Genomic DNA, 23,441 nt, shown 5'->3' on the forward strand with positions numbered 1-23,441 from the left:
CCCCAAAAACAATAACACTGACAACACTTATGATTGCCTCCATGGGAAAGACTGGCATGAGGAACTATACGTGTTACACAAGAAATAAAAACAAAAAAACGATGTCATGTTACAAGGAACCTAAAAATGATGCTGTGATTTCTGCTAACAGCACAACGTTGGAATATCTTTTATTCTGACATTTGTTATTTCTTTTTATATCTTCTTTCTTTTTTTTCTCCAAAAAACTCTTTGATATAATCTGTCTTTCCCCGTCAGTCCCTCCCCTGTGGTAAATATATAGCACAAAAATATAGGTGGTGAATGCTCCTGTATATATATATATATATTTATATATATGCAAGTAGATTTACAGAACAGAAGATTCTGCAGCAATAACAAACAAAGGAGAGAAGCACTCGCAGAGTGCAGAATAAACAGTGGAGCAGAGTCCACATTATAGGGTGATTAAAACCCTGTCTTTTAGCCTGTCTAACTCTCTGTCCGTCTAATGCATCTGTCTGGCTCTCTGTACTTCTGTATGACTGTTAGTCGGTCTGTCTGTCTGTTTGTCACTGTCAGTGTCTGTCCGTCTGACACAGACAGACTGCAGAATAGGACGATTAAATCCAAACCCAAGCCCACAAGCCTATGGCCATATGATATTGTTCTATTAGCCTGCCTTTCTTTGAAAAACGTCCCTCTGTTTGTTTTGTACTGCTGTGTGTTTCTTTAGCTAGTCTGTCACCTGACACGTCTTGTCTTCCTATCTTCTCTTAGCTCTTTGCATCTGCCTCTGTGTTTGTCTTTAACCTTGTGTCCCTAATGCTCTTCTTTTAATTGCCATTTTTGTCCTCTCTGTTCAACTTTCAGTCAGCGGACATCTCTACCTGTCGTCTTTCATGTCTATCTGTTGTTCTGCCTGCTTGTTTTTCTGGCTCTCTAACCTTTCCTATCTGTCCATCTTCCAGTCTCTGTCAGTAGACAGGTAGTGTTCCTGTTTAATGTGCTTTTGTACCAGAGCTCTCCTCTGCTGCGGTTCTTCAGAGTCTATATACTCATGTGTCTGTCAATCCAGTCCGGCATCTTTGTCCTCGGAATGTAGATTCCACAGGGGTCCAAGACACATCGTATTTGCATCAGGTTATGTATAGTTTGTCTGTGTGTGTACGGTATGTTCTGAGCCGTCCTTTTTTTCTTTTCCTTCTTTTTTTCTTTTTCTTTTGGGGGGTGGGACTCTTAAATAGTTTCTTTAGGGTTGGAACAACCACCCACTGATTAATTCCTATTGACTTGCAGCATGTTTGGTGTTGACTCGGCCTCCATCAGAGGAGTCGATATCTCCTCAGTGAGTCGGCGCTTTTATCCAGTGGATGAGAGGCGGGAGTTGAGTTTATCCATTAGATGAGGCTTAGTCAGTCTCCACTCATCTGTTCAGTTGGAGTCGAGTTTGTTTTTCTCTGATCCCATTCCACTCAGAGTTGCATTTCTATCTGTCGTGCTTGAGCACCATTTCAAAAGCCTTTTTCTCTACTCTCTGCTACCTTCAGTCCCTCAGACAATACAATAAAATTAAGGCAGCAGAGAGTGGCGTAGTCAGCCACGGGTTGACTTGGAGACAATAATTGAGGAGGTTGTCTCCTCTGGTTGTTATGGTAACAGAGTTAAGGAGTTGTCTTGCTGTAGGGTCCGTGGTCAGGTTTACAGCCATAAGAGTGAAACCCCTGCAGGTCCAAACTGTACCCTGTTCTTCACCGCGTCCTCTCTCTTGTACCATCCACTCCGTGTCAGAGTTCTGAACCACGGCCAGCACGCCGTGGCAGCCATGATGCTGTAGCTGTTCTGGGATCTCGTAGCAAGACTCATTTCCATAGTAATTGGAGAGGCAAAATGGCACGAGTAAAACCAGACCATTTTGTTGTGGTGATTTGTCTGCATAATCGGCTATGTCCCCATGGTCAGACCACTGATACCAGTAATGTCCTCTCCCTCCAGGGCAGGATTGATGATCACAGTACTGAGATTGGGGTCAAACTAGCTTTCTTCTCGCCAAGATAGTCAGAAAATGGTTGACGTCTAATGAAATGATGTCGAGCAGAACAGGGTCTTATCATCAATAGAGACTTGGGTCTATAACTTGGGTGAATGCATGTGAAATGTTTGTGTCACAGTTAGAGTCAGATTAGAGATTGGCTTCGGCCATCAGTGCCGAATCTGCTGTTGGATAAAGGTTAGTAAGGTTAGGAGGCTCCGGCCTTGATCTGTGGTACAGACTACTGTTTTTCTTTCCTTCTGATGTCACAACTACAGTCTGCAGAGACTGTGTAGAGGCTGCGTTGTGTCCATAAAACACAGCAGCCAGTTTCTGTTGACCTATGCTTAAATTCTTCTGTGGATACAAAACCGCATGAGTAAAGTAAACTGATTGAGATCAGGTTGAAGAAAAGCCCCAAAGCCCTGACCCAGTCTTGGGGTTACATATAAGAGTTTAGTTTGAAATACCGTATAGTCCAGATAGACCCCACATTAGACCAATGTGAAGACTGTGGTGACATTTAGGTCGAAAGAACACTGCGCTCGTCTCCAAAAGCCGAGGGCCAGTCTTGTGTCAAAGTTAGATGTCTCAGTCTTTAGCATTGAGGTTAAGCCCATCCATAGACCACTGTAAAGACAAGATTTGGTTTGAAGTGGATAACCTTCCATTCCACTGGGCAAGACTGAGTCTTAGGCTGGGTTGAGGATCTGGCCTAACCCATCCTTAGACCATGTTGCTGGCTGGTCTGGGTGAACGCCCACTGCTTTCCCCTCCATGGCCCATCGTGGCCCAGTTTAGGGTTAGATGTCCTTTAGGTAGGGGTTAGAGTCAGATGTCATCTAGCCTTAAACCATAGTGCAGACAGTGTTGAGATTTGGGTCGAATCGAACGGCCTTCCCCTCCACTGCCTTCGTATTAGTGTTGTACATAGGATTCTCAAAGGCGGCTTGGCCATTGTTGTTTTCGTGAACTGAGCAGCCTGTGTACTGTGTCTTGGGAGTGGTTCTGGGAAAATAACAGAAAAAATGAAAAAATATATATTATAAAATTACAATCTAAACCAATCATATTGTGGAGATGATATCTAGTACAGTAGCTGCCATGTAACCACTTCAGAATGGATCTAGAAGACTTTAAGAGTCAGGATTAAAGGAAGGATTTTAATTATTTATATGATACTAGACTGGGGCTGATTGGGAATGATGCAAGTCGGGAACTACGTATATTATCCAAACATCAGGACGAAAGCACTGGGTTGCAATATATAATGTAAGACGATAAACTGTAAATCATACCTTTGTTTGTAGAGATAGAAGCCAAAACCCGTGAAAATCAGAGCAAAGAAAGGCACCAGAATAGCGATAGCCACAGAACTGCTGTTGGTACCAAGCGGGGGAGGAGTTAAGTTCTGACTCTCTGACATATTCAGACCTGGAATACACAAGGAGGCGTGAGCACACGCAATTGTGTTAATTTAGTTGACTAAGGGTGGGAAACTTACGCATATTACTGTCATAGCAAAGATTGCCGCACACACACACAGGCGTGCATGCGCACATACTCGCACACGCACGCACGCACATACTCGCACACGCACACGCACACGCACACACACACACACACACACACACACACACACACACACACACACACACACACACACACACACACACACACACACACACAATTGCACATACCGAATGCACCAATAAAGGAGGTTGTGATATCAAGCTCATATGAGCCTGTTATAAAATAACAGAATGCATACTCTGTCTATCTTAGAAAATGAGTTTTTAATTAGATTTTTTAACGACCAAAGTGAGGGTGTAATTCATGCCTAATTAAAAAGAGTATTGCACATCCGCATAATTATTGATAATGCCGTGCTTGAGTGTTAAAAACAAGAGAGAGTCTCTGATACTGGTGTGGCTTCAACTTGGATCTCTGACTTCATGTGGCTGGTCTGTGATGTCAGTCATTTATGACATCAGTACCATGACATCAGTAATGTCAGTAGGATCAGGATGCGCTTCCATTATGAAGCATGTTATTTAGTTGCTTTGGTGTGTGGTTTGTATGAAATGTAGTGTACTAGCTGCAGCAGTAGTACTAGTACATTATGACCTGATATTATAAATGTAATGCGGCATACTGTAGGCTTACACGTGTAATTATCAAACATCCCTGCAGCCTGAATTACCCATTGTCTTCTAGTATAACAAACAAAATAAATAATAAATAATGCTTTGTACCTACTTTACCCTCTTCAGTGCAAACTTGACTAAACAAAGACTTGACAAAGACTTGTTACAAAGAGCATATTCATAGCCTTTTATTCTGTTGCCATACCCGGTGAGCATAGCATAATTGGAGTGTAATCACCTAATCTCTGCAGTCCAAATTGTCCATAATCTTTGCCCTGGATGAAACCCTGGAATACATAACTAGAGCCATCGGGCTCAGCTGATACCTGGGGAAGGAGGGAGAGAAGGAGGAGTGCAGAGAAGGAGGGTAGAGGGAGAAAGGAAGGAAGAAAGAGGAAAGAGATAGTCACGAAAGTCTTGATTTAATATTTAATACATTATATGCCCTAATGACCCTGACTTTTGAACTCTGTGTAATCACAGACACTTACGAATCCGTCCATGGTCCAGGAGTCATCTGTGATCTTGGTTGGAGAGACGACTGAATCCTTCAGCTGGTTGCCCTGGGTTAGATGGTTCACCTGGTACATCAGCAGTAAGAGCCTGGCCTCAGAGGCCTTGTACACTCCTAGAGGGAGAAATAACACACACGCCTGGTTAGAGAGGAGGGGAATGCTAATGCAAAGAGGTTGTCTCGGTGGCTTTCCCTTCCTAGACGTCATTATGTTGTTTCCCAGGGTCACAATAGGTGGCAATATAAGTTAGACCAGGGTAACCTAACCTTACCTGATATAAGGTAAGAATAAAAGACAATAGGAGCCAAACAAGCACAACATAAATGTTGCTTATATCAGCCATTTTATAATGTCTATATCTTTCCATATCACCACAAAGCGTGGGCAAGCTAGTCAATGTGTGACTTACTGACTTCAGATGGTGAAGAGATTAGTAGAACTTGGACAGACATTGGTCGACTATTCTTCTGATTGGGATGGACAGCTGGTAAAACCACTTTAAAATAATCTATCCCAATTTAATTTCAGACAATTTACGGACCAGTAGTATCCAGATGATTAGATAGATATCCATCTATCGCCTGGTGCAGGTGCATATTCTTCATTATTCATCGACCGACCACAAGCCAAACCACAGACATCCAGTTCCGGCAGAGGCAATCAGAGGCTTACATAAGATTTTCTCTGGCCAAACCCAGACATGCTGACGCACGATTCAGAGCCTCCATCACTGAGACGGTGAGTCTGACAGCGTGAGACTGGAGCCGACCTCACCACGCTTATATTTGTTTTCGTTCACTCTGCGCCGGTAAGGAGTGATCTGTTCAAATTTAAATTTAAAGACAGCGCTTGGTCAGCGTGAACACTGCCTCGGCGGCTATTGATCCAAAGCCGTATTGTTAGACCTGAGGACAGATGTTAAAAGTCAGCTAACTGCTTGGTTTCGTGATACAGTGCTTGTGCTCCCCGCCCGCCCTGGGAACCAATACTAGACTCAACAGGATTTGTGTCTTAGTGGAGTCTTAACCCACCCCCCTGCTGATATAGCTGTGGGAACATATGTGTGTGTGTGTGTGTGTGTGTGTGTGTGTGTGTGTGTGTGTGTGTGTGTGTGTGTGTGTGTGTGCGAATAACAGTGATGCAATAGCTGCTCTAACCATTCCTAGTTCTGTAAATTGTGTTTACGCGAGTCGACAGCGTGAGGCGCACGTTGTTGAGGTTTAAATACGTTCATATTCCTACACGCATTACCTCGTCAAGGCACGTTATCATACAGTACAGTATCCTGTAGGACCGGTGGACTATAGCAGCAATGCCTCATGAGTCATGAATCATACATTATTAGCATAATATGCTAATAATGTATGATTCATGTATGATAGATATTATTATATCTAAATGACGGAGCGGTTGTGCAGACCCGCCTGGCAGCACTGTTTAATGCAATGTATTTGTATATCCATAAGATAAACAAGCAGCACGCTATAGCAAACAATTCACTAGTTCTTTGTTTTAATCATTTTATTATTATTACTAGTCTGTACCCGTTCTGAATATATGAACAGCAAATGATGTTCAGTGTGGGTGATGTGATGTAATAGATCACATTACTGATAGGGGGGAATTATTTACAGATGGTCTTGGGAAGTTGGGTTAAAATTAGGCTAAGTTATGATCCAACAGATATAAAAGTGCACAGTATTGTAACTGTTGCCACTGTTGCTATTGTAACTGTTGTAACTGTTGCCAGTTGCCACCCACACCACCCACCAGGCAAACCAGGCATACTTAATGTAATACTTAACTGGTGGGCATGTCCACATAAAAGCATGATTTTAACAAATACTGTACACTTTTTGGAAAAGGTTCTTCCCCCTTATATTATAATAATACCTGATGATCATGTTTAGGGTGGAAAAAATTGTGGCACTACATCTTAAAAAATAATATATATATGGATTTTTTTTTAAATTATATTTATGAAAATGTTTTTGAAAACGTATTTTTTTTTTTATTGTTTTTATCTTTTGACCCCAAACATGGGTCCCGACCTACTGTTTGGGAAACAGTGTCCTATACGCACAGTACTGTATGTACCAGTGTGGGTTTTGGCAGCAAATTTCTATTTTAGTTTTAGTCATAGTCTCTTGAATACTTTATTTAGTTTTAGTCACATTATAGTCACATGGAATGTTTTAGTGTTAGTCGACAAAATATCATAACATTTTAGTCGACTAAATCTACAGGTGATTTAGTCGACTAAAATGTATTTTGGCAGGCCCTGATGTTTGCTGAAAATAGCCGATCTACAAGCTCACAGCGCGACGCGTTGTGAGCTTGTATACAGCATCTTATAGCGATGCCAACAATAACAGATTACATATTGTAGGCAAATATGCCATTCGGATTGAGGTGTCTCATGAGAAACATTCAGTTGGATCAGATGTGTACAATTTGTTCATTTTAAAATAAATATAGGAATGCACACACCATTTTGTACAATATACAGTATACATTGTTGCGTGCGTGCGCATGTATGTGGGTGCGTGCGTGAGTGCGTGCATTATTCATTGTTGTCTAATTTCTGTAGCTACAATGAATGAATGAGAATCAATGTATGCAATGATGTAAGTTAGCTGTGGTATACGTGTGCTAAATCAACCTGTATTGGATCATATCATAACATGTACTTGTACCTGATAGGAGCAGCTCCATGTTGCTGTTGCTGAGGGTAACGTTGACTCTTCCTGTTGATGCATTGAAGCTGGTGATGCTCAAAGTCATAGGCTGCTTCCTCCCACGGTAATTATAAGAACCCTTCCATATGTAGTTAGGAGCAAAGACATCATCAGGAACTATATATAGAAGGAGAGCGTAGGAGGAGAGGACAGGAGAAGAGAAGAGAAGAGAAGAGAAGAGAAGAGAAGAGAAGAGAAGAGAAGAGAAGAGAAGAGAAGAGAAGAGAAGAGAAGAGAAGAGAAGAGTCAAATAATGTGTGTCTTGCCTCAGCCGTTACAGTTTGGCTTCAATCAATGCATAATTGGGATCAACATATCAGGAATTACCAGCGCTAACACAAATGTCCTTTAGGTACTTCTATTGAATTGGCAGCGGCAGCAAAAAGAGCAACGTAGGCATTTTGGAACAGAGCCTTTCTTCAGTGTTATATAGCATTGTATAAGGTTAAACTTAAGAACCTTCCTGCTTTTGTACACCCAGTAAGAAATAAATAGAAGAAGCTTAAGTAGTGCTCGCATCCTCTCAAGTCTCCACAGATTGAACTGCTAAGTCCAATAACAGTAACTCTGTTGTAATTTCACACAAAGACTTTTCCTGGCGTTACACACCAGAGTAAGGTCTAACAGGCCAGGGGCAGAGTAGCACTAGCATGTCACAGGAGAACGTTGCTGAAGAAAGAGACAGAACACAACAGACTGCAGCAGAACTGGGCAGTCGCTCAACCAAGTGAAAATTAGCCCCCAGCATCATTAGCAGCTTCTTCCTGTGATAGTTGCAGTTCACTTTGTATAATGTGCCATAGTAAAGAACCACCCGGGAATAGAATAGGGATAGTAGGGGAAGGGAAGGTACTAGAAAACAGATTAAATCAGGATGGATTGGAGTGGAGAGGAGAGGAGTGAATAGAGCTAGTAATTAACAGAACAGAGAACTGACCGTTCAGTTTGGGGCTTGGAGTCCCTGTTGCTGGTTTGACGGGCTTCTTCTTCTCTCCAGCTTTACATGCGTGCACACGCGCGCGCACACACACACACACACACACACAAAGAGAAGAAAAGAAACTGAGTGAAAAGGTTTTATCTTTGTACAGTACATCGTCATCAACATACACCCACATACTGTAGCTTTCTAAGGATCCCATGGGTGTCTTTTATAGTGATGCTGCATTCTCACTATAGCTCAGCATGCTACAAAGCGGTAGGCTACCAGCCATTTTCAGTCGATATACCAGTGACATGAAGACACTGTACGTACATACCCACCAGCCCGACGCTTGTAGCTTTTGGTGCCCGCTACAACAGCTATAAAATGAATGTATTTTTTTCAGCGCTCCAATAATGAGACATGAGTCAATCATTATGTCCTTGTTGAACCATTTCCACTCACCTCCTCTCTCCACACAATTCCTGCTTGTAGTGGGGGTAAAACTAAATAGCTATTTTTAACCCAAGCCAATATATTTTTTACTCTTCATCCCACAAACGGACACACACACACTTGGTGACATTTCAACAGCGACGATGAGTTGACGATGCTTTTGTAGCCATCGCAACTGGTAGTGTGAATAATGTGCACTGCAAATGACGGTATACAGAGTTTTATACTACTCAAGTTACCCCAGTAAATGCTGTAGAAGAAAAACAACCAGCACTCCGAAGTTCTTCTGATACATTTATTTCATTCTGCAGCACGGACAGACAAGCCTTCCTCAGCATGTATATGACGTATCATATACACGCTGAGGAAGGCTTGATGCCCCCCCCACACACACACACACACACTAAAGAGACCCACAAAACCTGCTCACATGTCGTGCAGGTCAAGTCAAGTCCACATCCATCATAACCACACACAGTATTTCTTTTACCTCTACATATGGGCATCTTTCCGGTCCATGTACCATCACTCTTACAGACCCGGTGCTCAGAGCCCCCGGCCAGGAAGTAGCCGGGCTGACAGCTGTACACCAGGGTGTAGCCAAAACCAGGCAGGTCCATCCCAACCACGTCCACGTGGAGCGGACTCTCTGGCTGCTTACAGGCATGGGCTGCGGGGAAGGAGAGATGGACGGAGAGAGGGAACAGAGACAAAGACATTATAGGGCAACGACGAAGGAGAGAGAAACAGAGCGATGCGAAGAGAGGAGGAGAGGGAGGGGCAATGGTAGACGGTCGGAGGAGAGGGATGGAGGCAGAGAGAGAAGTGTAAAATAAATACAATGACAAGTGTCTTCACAACGTGGTTGACTTGGTAGCACCTTATAAATAGATATACTGTATAACTTCTGTGATACATACTTGTGGGTACAGTCCATGTTAAGTCTGATTGACAGCTAGGCCGATAGGATGTACGGAAGAACTACGTATCTAACTATAGTACAGTACAGTATCTCTCTCTCTGCCTGCCTGTCTGTTGGTCTGTCCATTGTGTGTATATATTTTGCCCTTCTATGGAGAAAGACAGGCTGGAAAACGTAAAGGGGAAAGGGAGACAGTGTGCAGTGTCCCTGACGAGCAAGACAAACGTGTGTCTCCTGACGCCGACCATTGAATATACCCGACCACTACATTACACAGCAAGGAGGGTTTCTGTCTTTCTTCCTTACGTATGCACTCAGGTTGTGTCCCGCTCCACGTCAGGTCAGGCTGGCACGTTCTGGAGGAAGAGCCTTGTATCAGATGGCCTGGCTGGCATTGAAACGACACCACACTTGCCACCTATAACACAGAGGGGAGGAGGGAAAACGGGCGAGCGTGTTGAAGTCGAGGGCTGTAGCTTGTTCAGCCTTGAATTATATGGCTTATTGGCAGTGAAATAACACAACATCGGCTGTGTAGAGGTCAGTAGATGGTTGGATTGATGGATGGATGGATGATATGCGATAGATAGATAGATAGATAGATAGATAGATAGATAGATAGATAGATAGATAGATAGATAGATAGATAGATAGATAGATAGATAGATAGATAGATAGATAGATAGATAGATAGATAGATAGAGAATCGAGATAACGTGGCCTAATACAGTGGTTCTCAAAAAATGTCATGCCAAGGACCCCCAAAATCACACTGATTAGCCCACAGAGCCCTATTTGAGAAGATATGCCAAGGACCTCCATAAGAGAAGATTTGTACAGCTCTAGCAGTGATTATCAACCATTTTAATTTCAAGGGCCCCCAGTTAAATAAATAATAAATGGTGCATTAATCCATTCATTAAATGCCATTGACAATGAATGGAGAATTTATATGTGTCTGAGCAAATCGGCATGTATGTCGGTGGGAATCCTTGGCCAATAAGGGACCACCATTCTTGATGATGATGTACGATGATTAGAACGCCCCTCACTTCACACGGGTGTGATTTTTTAAATTATCTCTGGACCCCAATTTATATTGTCTAAAACAATGTTAATTTAACTCTGAGAGCGTACAGTACACTCTCTGAGTTACAGACCCGTAAGGGTGCATTTGGTTCCTAACCATCTATCATTCAGCCTAAGCTGGGGACCCCCTTGTGTTCCAACTCACTCTCTGAGTTACAGACCCGTCAGGGTCCATTTGGTTCCTAACCATCTATCATTCAGCCTAAGCTGGGGACCCCCTTGTGTTCCAACTCACTCTCTGAGTTACAGACCCGTAAGGGTCCATTTGGTTCCTAACCATCTATCATTCAGCCTAAGCTGGGGACCCCCTTGTGTTCCAACTTCCAACTCACTCTCTGAGTTACAGGCGGTGACCCATAAGGGTCCATTTGGTCCCTAACCATCTATCATTTAGCTGGGGACCCCCAGGAAACTCCCTCAAGGACCCCACTTTGAGAAGCACTGGCCTAATGCACGGTAAAAAGGGAGTCCTTGAAGTTAAAAGCTTTCAGAGTCTCTGCTGTGAATGAATGACAGGTCTGTCACCTTGAATCCATACGTCCTGTTCAAGTTGCCGTAGCGAGGTGTTCCTGGGTTCTCACAGCTGGTCCTCGTTGGCTCTAAACACAAGCACACACAGCAGAAATATTTAGACAGAACATATCCAAAAGAAGTAGAAAATGTACTTTAATGTCTCCCCCTCTCTCTCTCTCTCTCTCTGTTGTCATGGTTACGGCAGATTACAGTCCCCTCGCGGGGCAGCAGGGGGCAGTAGCACTGCATGGGAAAACGAAGCAGGGACCACTTCTGAATGTGTATGTGTGTGCAGTGGTGTGTGTGCGGTGATGTGCGTGTGTGTTTGTGTGTGTGTGTGTGTGTGTGTGTGTGTGTGTGGGGTAGGGTCATCAGCATGTAAAGCACATCTTGACGCAGAGAGCTGGATTCAATACAGCTTCCGAAATGACAGAGCCTCTCTCTCTCTCTCCCTCACTCTCTCTGCCTTCATCTCCCTCTCTCCCTCCTCCCTTTTTCTGTCTCCCTTCCTGTCTCTCCCTGTCTTTCTATTTCCATCTGTCTCACTCTCTTCTCTCTCTCTCTCTCTCTCTCTCTCCTCTGTCTTTCTCGCTCTCCCAACCCCCTGTGTTTCTGTCCATCTTATTTAAAGTGCAGGCTGCTTCAGCTCAAAACTCATTCCACCTCAATCACATACTAATATACAGCATGCACCCAAACCATGTGCACGCACGCACGCACACACACACACACACACACACACACACACACACACACACACACACACACACACACACACACACACACACACACACACGGAACGACACGACACAAAACGAAAAGACACGCGTCAGTGCTGACCTCATCAGAAACAGCATTAGATTGTCATTACATCCTCTTTAGCTTCCATCATGGAGTGAACAAAGCAACACCGTTTCAGCATGATTGGGCATGTGTGCCTGTATGTATGTGCGTGTGCGTGCTTGCGTGCTTGCGTGCGTGTGTGCGTGCGTGCCTGCCGCGTGAGGTAATAATGCTATGAAACCCAAAAAGAAAGACTTCTCATAACAAGCAACATCCATTAAGAGTTGGACCATTTCCATCGCCGCCATAGATCAATTCATTACACCACTTAAGCGATTAACCCAATGAAGCTGTCTATATTTAGAAGGACCACCGCGGTTAGAACCTAACAGAAAGCCACCGCGGTTTATAAGGGGGGCTGTAAAAGCCTCTATCCGTCACATAATGGCTCATTTTTCACTCAATCATTCGCCGGCGTTCCCACGGCAAAGAAACCAGACGTACAAGCTCACGACGTGTCGCATTGCGACGAGTCGTGAGCTTGTAGATCTCCCTTTTTTTGTGCCGATATGCGGCTAACCATTTAAATCAGGCCTTATGGATCAAGGAATTAATTCTAGCAATTCTAGGATTTGTTCGATTTATACGAGGTTCGCATTTATTCTAATTCATCCCCACGCTTGATGTTTGGAGCGCCAGCGCTGAATCAGACATGTGAAGTGGTGCTCTAAACGTCACATAAGGTAGTGATAAATTGACTCTTTGGGGCCGTTCGTGAAGTGTGCTGAATATTCGTTTCTTGTTCTGGTGGCTGGCTAGCAAGCTGTCGTTTTGACGTTTGGACGTGTTGCTTTTTATTTTTTATTTTTCTGAAGTACTGCAGTGAGTGTGTGTGTGGGTGCGCTATCATGGTTTGGAAGCCTTTTACCGCCATTCTGTTCATTGGAGTGGCATTGCTGAGTTCTAGTTCAGTTTCTACACTGTAAAGTTTTTAGTGTCCGTTTAAAGTCGAAGTGAACAGATGGGTTTAGAATGGACTGGAAGGGTATATGTTTTACACAAAATGAGACTCTGGATTTTACATTGTAGCCTATGAACAAAATGTCTGATGTGTGATGCATGCGAGCGTGCGTGCGTGCACATACCGTACGTGGTGCGAATCAAATAAGTGTCTATGTTCTACATTCTTGTACGGATGACCAAATGAATAAATTATTCAAAAGGATATTCATGCATAATTATGCACATGTGCACATGTGAGTGTGATAAAGAGAGATAGAGTGCGAGAGACACAGAGAGAGAGAGTGTGTGTGTGTGTGTGTGTGTGTGTGTGAGTGAGTGAGTTACCGATGCAGCGCGGCTGCGTTCCACTCCAGGTGCCGTCGGTCTCACAGAGTCTGGTTGCCGTGCCGACCAGGAGGAGAGGCGGGGTACAGCTGAAGGACACTTCTGATTGGTATATGAAACTCCGCCCCTCTCTGAAGCCACCCACTGGGATGCCAGCGTCACCGCAGAACTTGGCTAAAGACACAGGTGCGAGACACAGGTTAGAGAAAACCATGCAAATAAACCACCTTTTATCACGTGAATAATGTCTCTAGAACAGATTCTCAGCTGCGCTACTGAATCTGTCGGCAGGGGGCATTCAGAACGTGTATGCGTTGTTGTTAGTGGGAAAGAAAACATAGGCGCCCGGGCCTGAAGAGGAGGGCTGAGGGTGGGCCAACCGGGGCCAACATCCTGTTTGAGCAGCGCTCCCAGAGTCAAATTCAACAGCAGAGGGTGCTGTTTTTCCTTTTTTTTTGCGAACCCCTGAATTGGGGCATTAATTTTAAAAATGAAATAAAAAATAAACGCAAAAGGTTAGAACATAAGAGGTTTCTTAAATGCGACGATACACATGTTTTGAAATGCCTGTGTGTGTGTGTGTGTGTGTGTGTGTGTGTGTGTGTGTAGTGTACTACTTACGTAAGCACTGCGGCAGCATGCCGTTCCAGGTGCCATTGGCCACACAGGTGAGGACAGCTGGGAAGGAGAGCTCGTATCCCGGCGAGCAGCTGTAGCTCACGCTGCTGCCCCACTCAAAGTCACTGCCTTGTAGCGCGCCGTTGCCGATGGAGGTGGGCGCGGCGCACGTCACCGCTACCATACAGGAGGCAGAGGGAAGATGGAAGAGGGAGACAACAACGGAGACTTTTAACCCATTCTGACCTGAGATCAGACTCATACGAGGTTTCCACTGGACACACACTAGGTCTGATTAACCCATTCTGACCTGAGATCAGATTCTAAAAAATGTCACAGTCGTTCTTCGATTTTTCAAAAATAGCAGACCTACAAGCTCGTAGCGCGCCACTCGGTGTCGCGCTATGAGCTTGTAGATCTGCTATTTTTCAATAGCTAAAGCATAACATGATGCTGACACCAAAATGGGTTCCCGTTCAGAATGGGTTAAGCAGCGGTGTATATAGGTGACACCCCTGCCCCCCATGCATTCAATGCTGTCAGCCCAAAGTCAATGTCCTGCACCAACGCCTTTATTGATGGCAGGGGGTTGGAGGATGGGGGGGGGGGGGGGGGGGGGGGGGGAGTGCCTTGCACGACGCTGCCAGCTGGGTTTGAAGGCAGTAAGTGAGTGGCTATGAGAGAGAGAACATCTTTTGTGTATAGGTTGTCGGTCCCTATATTGAGAAGCACAGTGCCTGCAGTACCCCATTCCTAACGGTCCGGGTGCTACGGTGCCATGTCCCCGTCGGGACGCAGTATAGTGGCACTTTCAGCAGATGCATGATGGGATACTCCTGCACGCCTACAAATCGTTTAGGCGTTTAACAAAAGGAAATATTTTGTTATTTATACAATATGTCTCCGGAACATTCATTTATGTTGCTATTTAGGCATTGCATTGTAGACACTAGAAAGATGGACATACCAAAAAAAGACCATTCCAAAATCATAGCCAAGAGGATCACACATTTAACAACTTATTTTCCTATCGTATAGAGCGAGAGCTTTGCACATTTTGGAATTCTTTCAACAGCTCTCAATGTTTGAACCTGAGGCGGCTGGACCATGGAGAATCTAATTAATTTGTCCATAATTCACAATCTGGCGTAGCTTCATGTATTGTTCATGTAAATTGTGCTGCAGATAGAATATGTTTCCCTAATTACATTTGCATAACATTGAACATGCAATAAACGGTGTGTGAGCATAATTAATACCAGTAAGACGCTTTGGGGGCTTTGGGCCCGTCTAGACTTTGAATGGACAGGTATCAGTCAAAAGGTAGACGTCGAAGAGGAAGGACGGATGGGGAAGGATCAACATAATTATGGAATGTCAGAACAGGTCAGCTCCATATATGGAGATCTAAGGGTCTGAGGTTTGATGCCAGATGTAGAGTTGCTGGCCAATATTGATGACATCAGGGATCTCCCATATATTGATGACATCAGGGATCTCCCATATATTGATGACATCAGGGATCTCCCATATATTGATGACATCAGGGATCTCCCATATATTGATGACATCAGGGATCTCCCATATATTGATGACATCAGGGATCTCCCATATATTGATGACATCAGGGATCTCCCATATATTGATGACATCAGGGATCTCCCATATATTGATGACATCAGGGATCTCCCATATATTGATGACATCAGGGATCTCCCATATATTTGAGACATCAGGGATCTCCCATATATTGACATCAGGGATTATTAAAAAAGATTGTTTGTCCCGCACATGGATACTACAGTGGATGCGCATGGGTCTCTTCTCCTAAATACAGAGTGAGAAAGTATAAGACGGCAATGTGTGTGCTGCGTCCACAAGATTCCCAAAAATATGATGGTGCTAGACCGGGCCAAAGTTTTGAACAGAATAATAAAAACAAATATTGTTTTGTGTATTTGCCAAGTACATTTGCACACCTGGAATTCATCGTCTGCATTTATCCATCCTAACTATTAGCAACACAGTGTGTTACTATTTATAACAGTGCCCAGAGAGCAATTCGGGGTTAAGTGTGTTAAGCATCAGGGACACTTCGATTCTAAGTCTGGAGGAGCCGGGGACCAGACTGGTGACCTCCCGATTCCCAGATGGCCTCTAGCTCCTGAGCCATGGATGCCAAAGTGACATCTCGTTACCTCCACAGATCCAATTGGTGTGTTCTGCGTTATCATTGCACAGCACGCACTACTAAGTACTAAGCCTAAAGCCTCAAGATAAAACAAAACCAATCTGATATTCATCCAAGAGTGCAGACTAGTTTAATACTGACATCACAAGAGTATCTCTTAAATTACTTTAGATCTACTGGCAGGATATTCACTCCACCTTGGAGACCATTCTGTGTTTTGAGATACCTCTGTCTGTTTCTTTTCTACTGTTGGGAAATATTCCTGAAGAGTTTCTAACACATGATAAATATTTAATCAAGATCCTCTTAGCATCAAGTAAAAAAGCAATCACACGACGCTGGTACCAACAGGACCCACCAACGAAAGATCAATGGATGGACATTATTGAGGAACTGTATTCTATGGAAAAACTAACATTCATACTGAGACTACAAGAGGATAAATTCTATAAAAAGTGGGAAAAGTGGAATCTCTTCTCTCATCCTAGCGATATTGCAATAGAATTTCATTGAATGTTTGTTGTAATATGAAAAATGCAGCCTTTTTTCTTTTACTTTTTGTCCTTTTCTTTTCTTTTTCTTTCCCGTATTGTCTTGTTAGTTGAGTTATTTTTTTTGTCTGTTCTTCCTTCAATAAAAATTAAGTGATTTTTTATTTATTTTTTACTTTAGATCTCTGTAGGTGGCTCTTAACTCAAGGCAAGTTATTTCCATTTCATTTCCATTTCCTTTTATTTATTTTCTTCTCTATGTTTTTATACTTTTATTTTGTTCTTTGCCATTGTTCTATCATTTTAACTACTTGGCTGTGTTTTATTGTATTCTATTTTTGTGTCCTGCCCTGTGAAGCACTTTGAGTTGCATTTATGTATGAAAGGTGCTATATAAATAAAGTTATTATTATTATTATTATATTATGATCTTGCAAATTCAAGGTTAAATCCTCTGGTGTTAGCTATGAATCAGAACATTCTGTCAGCAGGACAGGTGATGGCTTGGCCATGGTTTAACTTTCATTTAACTGATTCTGTACAGCATTATACAAAGACCACTCAAGGTTCCATTTAGGCTACAGGTTATTTAGTATGCGTAGACTAGACGTTTAGCTAGGATATTTTATGTTCCATCCCATCAACCTATGAAATGCACCCCCCCCCCTCCAGCTGTCCAATCCGTCTGTGTATGTCTGTCTGTTGACTTACACAGAAATGTAAGGGTCAAACTGTGGTTAATGTAGCAACTCCAGTACAGATGGTTTCAATAACCCTTGTGTGAATAAATACCCATGTCAACATCCAGTCACAGCTGCTTACAGCACCACAAATGGAAAACAAACTGAGCAGGTATCAATAGATGAAAAATGTTTGTAGTATAGCCACTTTTCTAGCTAATTATGTGTTAAACATTCAGGGTTAGCCGTGTTTTTGTTTATAGCCAGGTATAGTTGTTGGTTTACCTGTAAATGTATATTGGTTTACCAGTACATTATATATGGTTATAAAATATAATCAAATCAAACTTGATTTTATAGCACATTTCCAATGACCAAGGTTGAACCAAAGTGCTTCACAGAGCATATAACATACATGAGCCTTTAGTAAGTAGATTTGAAAACCGCCATTAACCGAACAGAGTGAATATGGAGCGGCAGGGCGTTCCAGAGAGTGGGTCACCTATGGTCCTGCACTGCGTATCAGGCACAATCAGGAGCGACCTGTCAGCCAATCTCAGGGCTCTGGTTATAGAATATATATGGATTAATGGGATCAGACAAATATGGAGAGGCGAGGACGGGGGCAATATGGTCACGCCTATTAGTGCCAGTGAGGAGGCACAAGCTGCAGACGCCTGGTTCCTGACTGATGAATGCCTGCATGCATATTATAGATCATTGCAGTAACCAAGCCTCGAAGAAATGGATGACTCTCTCACGGTCGGTTGGGGGCAGATAGGTCTTTCACAGAACTGATCTGCTTTACCTGTACATATGGGCATATTGCCGCTCCAGGTCCCGTTCTGGGTACACGACCTTGCAGGTGATCCATCCTCCTCCATGCCGTATCCCGGTTGACACTGGAAGGACACGTTCTGACCAATCACAAAGTCTTCTCCATAACGGAGGCCGTTAGCCGGAACACCTGGATCGCCACAGTTGATCACTATGGAGACAGATGATGGAGGTGGAGAAGAAAAGGATTCATTTGACACATGATGCTGCTGGCTGAGGGTTAGATAGAGTTCATGTTTTTTACTTATTTCTCCTCCATTCCTCCAGTCTGCGTGCGTACGCAAGCACGCACGCACGCACTCACGCACGCACGCAAGATAGGCAATTCTTGAGACTAGTGATCAGATTGCATTGCAACACATTTTGCACTCTCAATATGGTCTCAATGAACAGGTATTCTAGTCAGGTGTGCGTACGCTAAACATTATACAAGAAGACAAAAGGAAACACAATCAATAAAGAGAATGTCCATTATCCACAGAGGTTGCTCAGATGCAAACAATATGCCATAAATCATATTATTTTGTGTCATCCCCACATGTCCTTTTATGTATTCCCCCCCAGACAGTGAATGATCACAGTAGTGAAGCTGAACTAATTAGATGGGAACGACCTGGGACCCATTTGAGGAGTTCCCTGGGGCTAGGCCATACTTACTGTAGCAGCACTGTCCCTCATAGCTAATAGGGCTAGGCCATACTTACTCCATACTCACAGTCAGAACTGCAGCCTCACTCCCAATCTTCCGCCGTAGTCTGAAAACCCACCTCTTCAGACTCCACCATGGCCCGTAGCACTTGCCCTAGCCTAGCCCCTTAGATAGCACTTTTTGTAGACTTTAGTAGTATTAGTATTTTAGACAGACTTATAGCTTGTTATGTAGACAGCACTAGAATTGCATTTTATGTAGTCATAGCACTTTATAGTACACATGTATATTGTATAATATATAATAATATAGTATGTATAGCTGACATACTATACTCCACTGTTACGTTCTTAGTTTATACATGATAACTACTTATGTGATGTATGCCATGCTTTTGTTTTTGCTTAATGTAAGTTGCTCTGGATCAAGAGCGTCTGCTAAATGCCTAAATTGTAAATTGTAAAATTACTGTAGCAAGCACTGTCCCTTATACTGTAGCTAATAGGCAGCTTAAATACTTTTAAACCCTATACCAGACCCTGTGATGCCTGTTAATCTTCTGTAACGGCAATTTCCTTAAGTCAGGGCTTCTTAAAACTTTTTCATCCATCTTCACAGAGTTTGGTTTCTCACCACTCCACAGTCACACACAAGTGCTGTTTTTATATGTATTAGACCTAAATTGAGTAGATTTTGTTTATTTTCCTGGATGGGACATGCTTTTCTTTTCCTTTAAAAAACAAATCAAATCATACTGGTGCCGACATCATGTGGGCATCAAGCGAGAAGATTAATTATGTTTCACTGGTATGAGACACTAGATGAAAGCAAACATCAGTTGAATAATAGTGTCTTTTTTATACTTAAACGCGTGATTCATTTTCTTCCTTCTGGTGTGGTGTTCATATTTACACCTCAAAATTTGCCAGCTTGGAAACGAATTTTTTGCATCTGAGAACATAAGCCGTGACTTATTGACATAATAATTTCTTTATTAACTGGGTAAAACTACACATTAGCATGCAAACTGGGGAGTTTAGTGCACAGCAAACATACCATGTTGATTCACATTTGTTCGACGATGGCTTTGTCTGAATTATATAGCAGCCATAAAAGCGTCATACTTGCAGGTTGTTTTCCCCTCATGAATTGCATAATGGAGTTCCAGACAAAACAGGCCATAATAAATAACCATCAATGTTATTCAAGATCATTGTTATTCAAGGCTGATTTGATAGCTAACCCTTGTTTACCGATTGTTTACCCATTAAAAAAAGAGTAATTCAGAACCAAGCTGAAAGTACAGATGCTAAATGGCTGTAAAGCGACACAGAGTTTATATATCTAGAGGTCATTGCACACAGCAAAATGTAATGGCAACACTATAAAATCTGTCAGTCAGATTATCCATCCATCCATCCATCCATCCATAATGTGATATCTTACTGGTACAGTTGGGCTGCACTGCTGACCAGGTTCCATTGGCCTGGCATAGCCTGGTGGTGGCGCCAGTGAGCAGGTAGCCCTCCATACAGGAGTAGATGACAGAGTGAGAAAATGTTGTTCCATCCAAGCGATATACTCTGCCATTACTGGGAGTACCGGGGTTACCACACTGGACAGCTGGGGAGAGTGGGTACGAGCCAATTAGTGATGAGTATGAGACAGAGAGAGAAGGAATGTAAGGGTTCAAGTATTTTCAGCTGGACTACCGGTATGTATATGTGTCGTATACTTTGAATTATTTAAAATCTGTCCATATACAATTTTACCATACTTTAATTATTACTGTACTGAAGCAGTTCCGTTCATATATGCGGTATGAACACTTTGACCTTTTGACATTCTTACATGCTTTTTCTGCCTTTATTGATAGAGATAGTAGACTGACAGGGGAGAGAGAGATGGGGAGGCCTAGGATTAGCAGCCTAGGTGCCCGGACCGCTAGGCCGGCCTGGGCCGACAGTGTAGATCTACATTATTATCCAAGACTGCTGCAAATTCCCTATACAATCATCTCCTCTCATAATTTAATGCTGTTGATGGTTAACTTTGTAAATTGCATTTACTTTTACAATACAACATACAACAAACTGGGTACAACACATAATATGTTTGTCCTTTCCAGCCGTTCTTGGAGTTCCTACAATTCTCATGATGCATTTCCTTGGCAAGCATAGGCCTGGCATGCCCATATGGTCTATAATTGCTGCCATTACATCAACCAGATTTATATTTTCTGAAGTCAACATTTCTATTTAGCCATAAACACAGCAAACAAGGACAATGTCTCTGCCACCGAGGGTAGCAGTTAAAAACCAAAAGGTATAAGGGCTGCAGTTTTCACGTCATTTGCCACAGCGACATCACCGCGGACAACTTGTCTGCACAATGGTGGTATTTCAGAGAGAAAGAAGACTGCTCACTGACATTAGCCTTATAGGAAACAACAATCGTTTTCCCTTGAAGATCATTTGACTTTCTTTCCACTTAAACTAACACTTACGTTTACAGAAGGGCTGCGAGCCTGACCAGGTCCCGTTGGGGAAGCACATCCTCTCTGTCGAACCAATCAGCTCGTAGCCCTCGGAGCAGCTGAAGTAAACCTTGGAGCGGATTTTAAAGTCTGTTTGCTCCCTGAAACCGTGAGACGGAACGCCAGGGTCACCACAGGAACCAGCCGTGTCACCTACAGAGACAAGAGAAAGGGACGTGAAGAGAGATGGAATAGAAGGATGAAGAGAAAGACAGGGAATGGTGGCAAGAGGGGTGTAGAGAAGGAGATAAGGTTAAAGCATGCTCCTTGAAGAACCTTGGTAGAACCTTTGATTGATATGCAAGTTAAAATAGTGTTCATCACTGTACTGTATGTGTTGCTTACGGGAGGAACAGTAGGGTAATTCCATTCAGAATCAAAATGACACTTTTAAACAGATACAGATTTGCAAACAAAGCAGATTCTGTCAATACACAGTACACAATACGTTACATTTCCCTTGATAGAAGGTAACCAATATCGGTGTAAAAACAAGAACTAATTCTATTATAAACGTATTGGAAGAACCTGCCATGTTTGCATTCATTAAATGGTCTATAAGTGTAATTTAGGGTCCGTTTCTTTTTTTAATAAATTAAATCACTATTGTTTAGCGCACTCATGGAGCAGAAAGGAAATGGATGAATACAATTTAATTGAATTCATATCATAAAGAGAGAGAATGGTGTAAAAAGTGGGTTCATTACAAATTATAATAACTAAAAGTCCCAGTTTATTAGCCCCTTTCAACCTGATTTCAAAGAAGTTCAAATGTTTTTTTTAAATGACAAAAACATCAGATATAGATTGGCATTCTCGCTATTCATCCTATGACAAAGTATATACAGTAGGACATACAGTACATGTGGTTAAGTTACTGTGACAAGTACTGTACATGTACGGTATGTATACATACACTGTAACACAAGAACAGACTATTATTTTGGTACATACATGCACACATCTGCTCCAAGACAGTCTACATGTGCTGGTGACACGGGGCATATGTTGACCTTAAGTGTGCATCATGTCGAGGCACGTGTGTGTGTGTGTGTGTGTGTGTGTGTGTGTGTGGGTGTGTGTGTGTATGTGTGTATGTGTGTGTGTGTGTGTGTTTGTGTGCGTGCGCACGGGAGACCGTATGCTTATGTCGGTGCCAAAGCCTATGAGTCTGCATGTCTGTGTGTGAGTGGGTGTGCTGTCTGCATGCATCCCTTCCCTTTGCCCTTGGAGTGCTGCTTGGTCAGCAAATTCTGTCTGACAGACAGAGCATGCTCTTGGGAGTGAGAGCGCAAGCACGCACACACACACACACGCAAGCACGCACATGCGCGCACAGCAAGACTAGACAAATATGCAGAGACACCAGTATCATCAGCTAATACTGCCTATGCCTTTATTTTATTAAAGGCATAACACTGGAGACGTCTCATAGGCATTGCTTTTATCATTTTGAAATCCGTTTGAAACAATACAGAATATTTAACAAGGACACTTTCTTCTTCACTAGATAGAATTTGAATTATACATAAATAAGTAAAGTAAGTACCGGTAACATAAGTAAATGTCCCTAAAGTACTAAAATGGTCCATAACAATGGAAAGGGAATTAAAAGAATTATTTACAGGGAAGTCTCACAGGCGTCTCTAATCTAATGAAAGATGCATCGGCATGTTTGTTTGTTTAAGGGGAATTGCAAATAGGCAGGATATTATGCTCTTGTGAGTAAACCTCAAAAAGTCAAACTTAAGTACCATGAATATTAAGAGGACATTTGCATGTGTATATCGTAGTGTAGTGTCATTATGAATTCATATACTGTAGACACAAGGACACTTTCTGTTCAAATGTGCACAACACAGCCAGGAGAGTAACCATCTTTTGTGGTATAAAATTGTATGATATTACTGGTATCATTGCTGTGTTGGTGTTAATTTTTGTACAGTTCTCACGTTATGTGAGAAATGCACAAATGCCTTGCATGCATACATTTTGA

General features: G+C 42.7%; 1 protein-coding gene across 2 annotated transcripts in view; it reads right to left on the reverse strand.

Moving 5' to 3' along the window:
- Positions 1 to 2,859: 2,859 nt before the first annotated feature.
- The window catches only part of csmd3b (CUB and Sushi multiple domains 3b), a gene marked incomplete at its 3' end in the record, with an annotated part of 479,766 nt that continues 459,184 nt past the window's right edge, over positions 2,860 to 23,441 (reverse strand). For both annotated transcript variants that reach the window (XM_080787482.1, XM_080787483.1), the window contains 14 exons: positions 21,416 to 21,598; positions 20,356 to 20,532; positions 18,232 to 18,411; positions 14,065 to 14,238; positions 13,444 to 13,617; positions 11,326 to 11,399; positions 10,018 to 10,129; positions 9,280 to 9,459; positions 8,349 to 8,408; positions 7,370 to 7,528; positions 4,650 to 4,786; positions 4,397 to 4,484; positions 3,310 to 3,445; positions 2,860 to 3,019 (listed from right to left, as the gene is read on the reverse strand). In XM_080787482.1, coding sequence (XP_080643608.1) covers positions 2,860 to 3,019; positions 3,310 to 3,445; positions 4,397 to 4,484; positions 4,650 to 4,786; positions 7,370 to 7,528; positions 8,349 to 8,408; positions 9,280 to 9,459; positions 10,018 to 10,129; positions 11,326 to 11,399; positions 13,444 to 13,617; positions 14,065 to 14,238; positions 18,232 to 18,411; positions 20,356 to 20,532; positions 21,416 to 21,598 — 1,994 coding nt within the window. The remainder of the gene's footprint in view (positions 3,020 to 3,309; positions 3,446 to 4,396; positions 4,485 to 4,649; positions 4,787 to 7,369; positions 7,529 to 8,348; positions 8,409 to 9,279; positions 9,460 to 10,017; positions 10,130 to 11,325; positions 11,400 to 13,443; positions 13,618 to 14,064; positions 14,239 to 18,231; positions 18,412 to 20,355; positions 20,533 to 21,415; positions 21,599 to 23,441) is intronic.

This window comes from Protomyctophum bolini (genome assembly GCF_963924005.1).
Source record: "Protomyctophum bolini genome assembly, chromosome: 17".
Taxonomy (NCBI): domain Eukaryota; kingdom Metazoa; phylum Chordata; class Actinopteri; order Myctophiformes; family Myctophidae; genus Protomyctophum; species Protomyctophum bolini.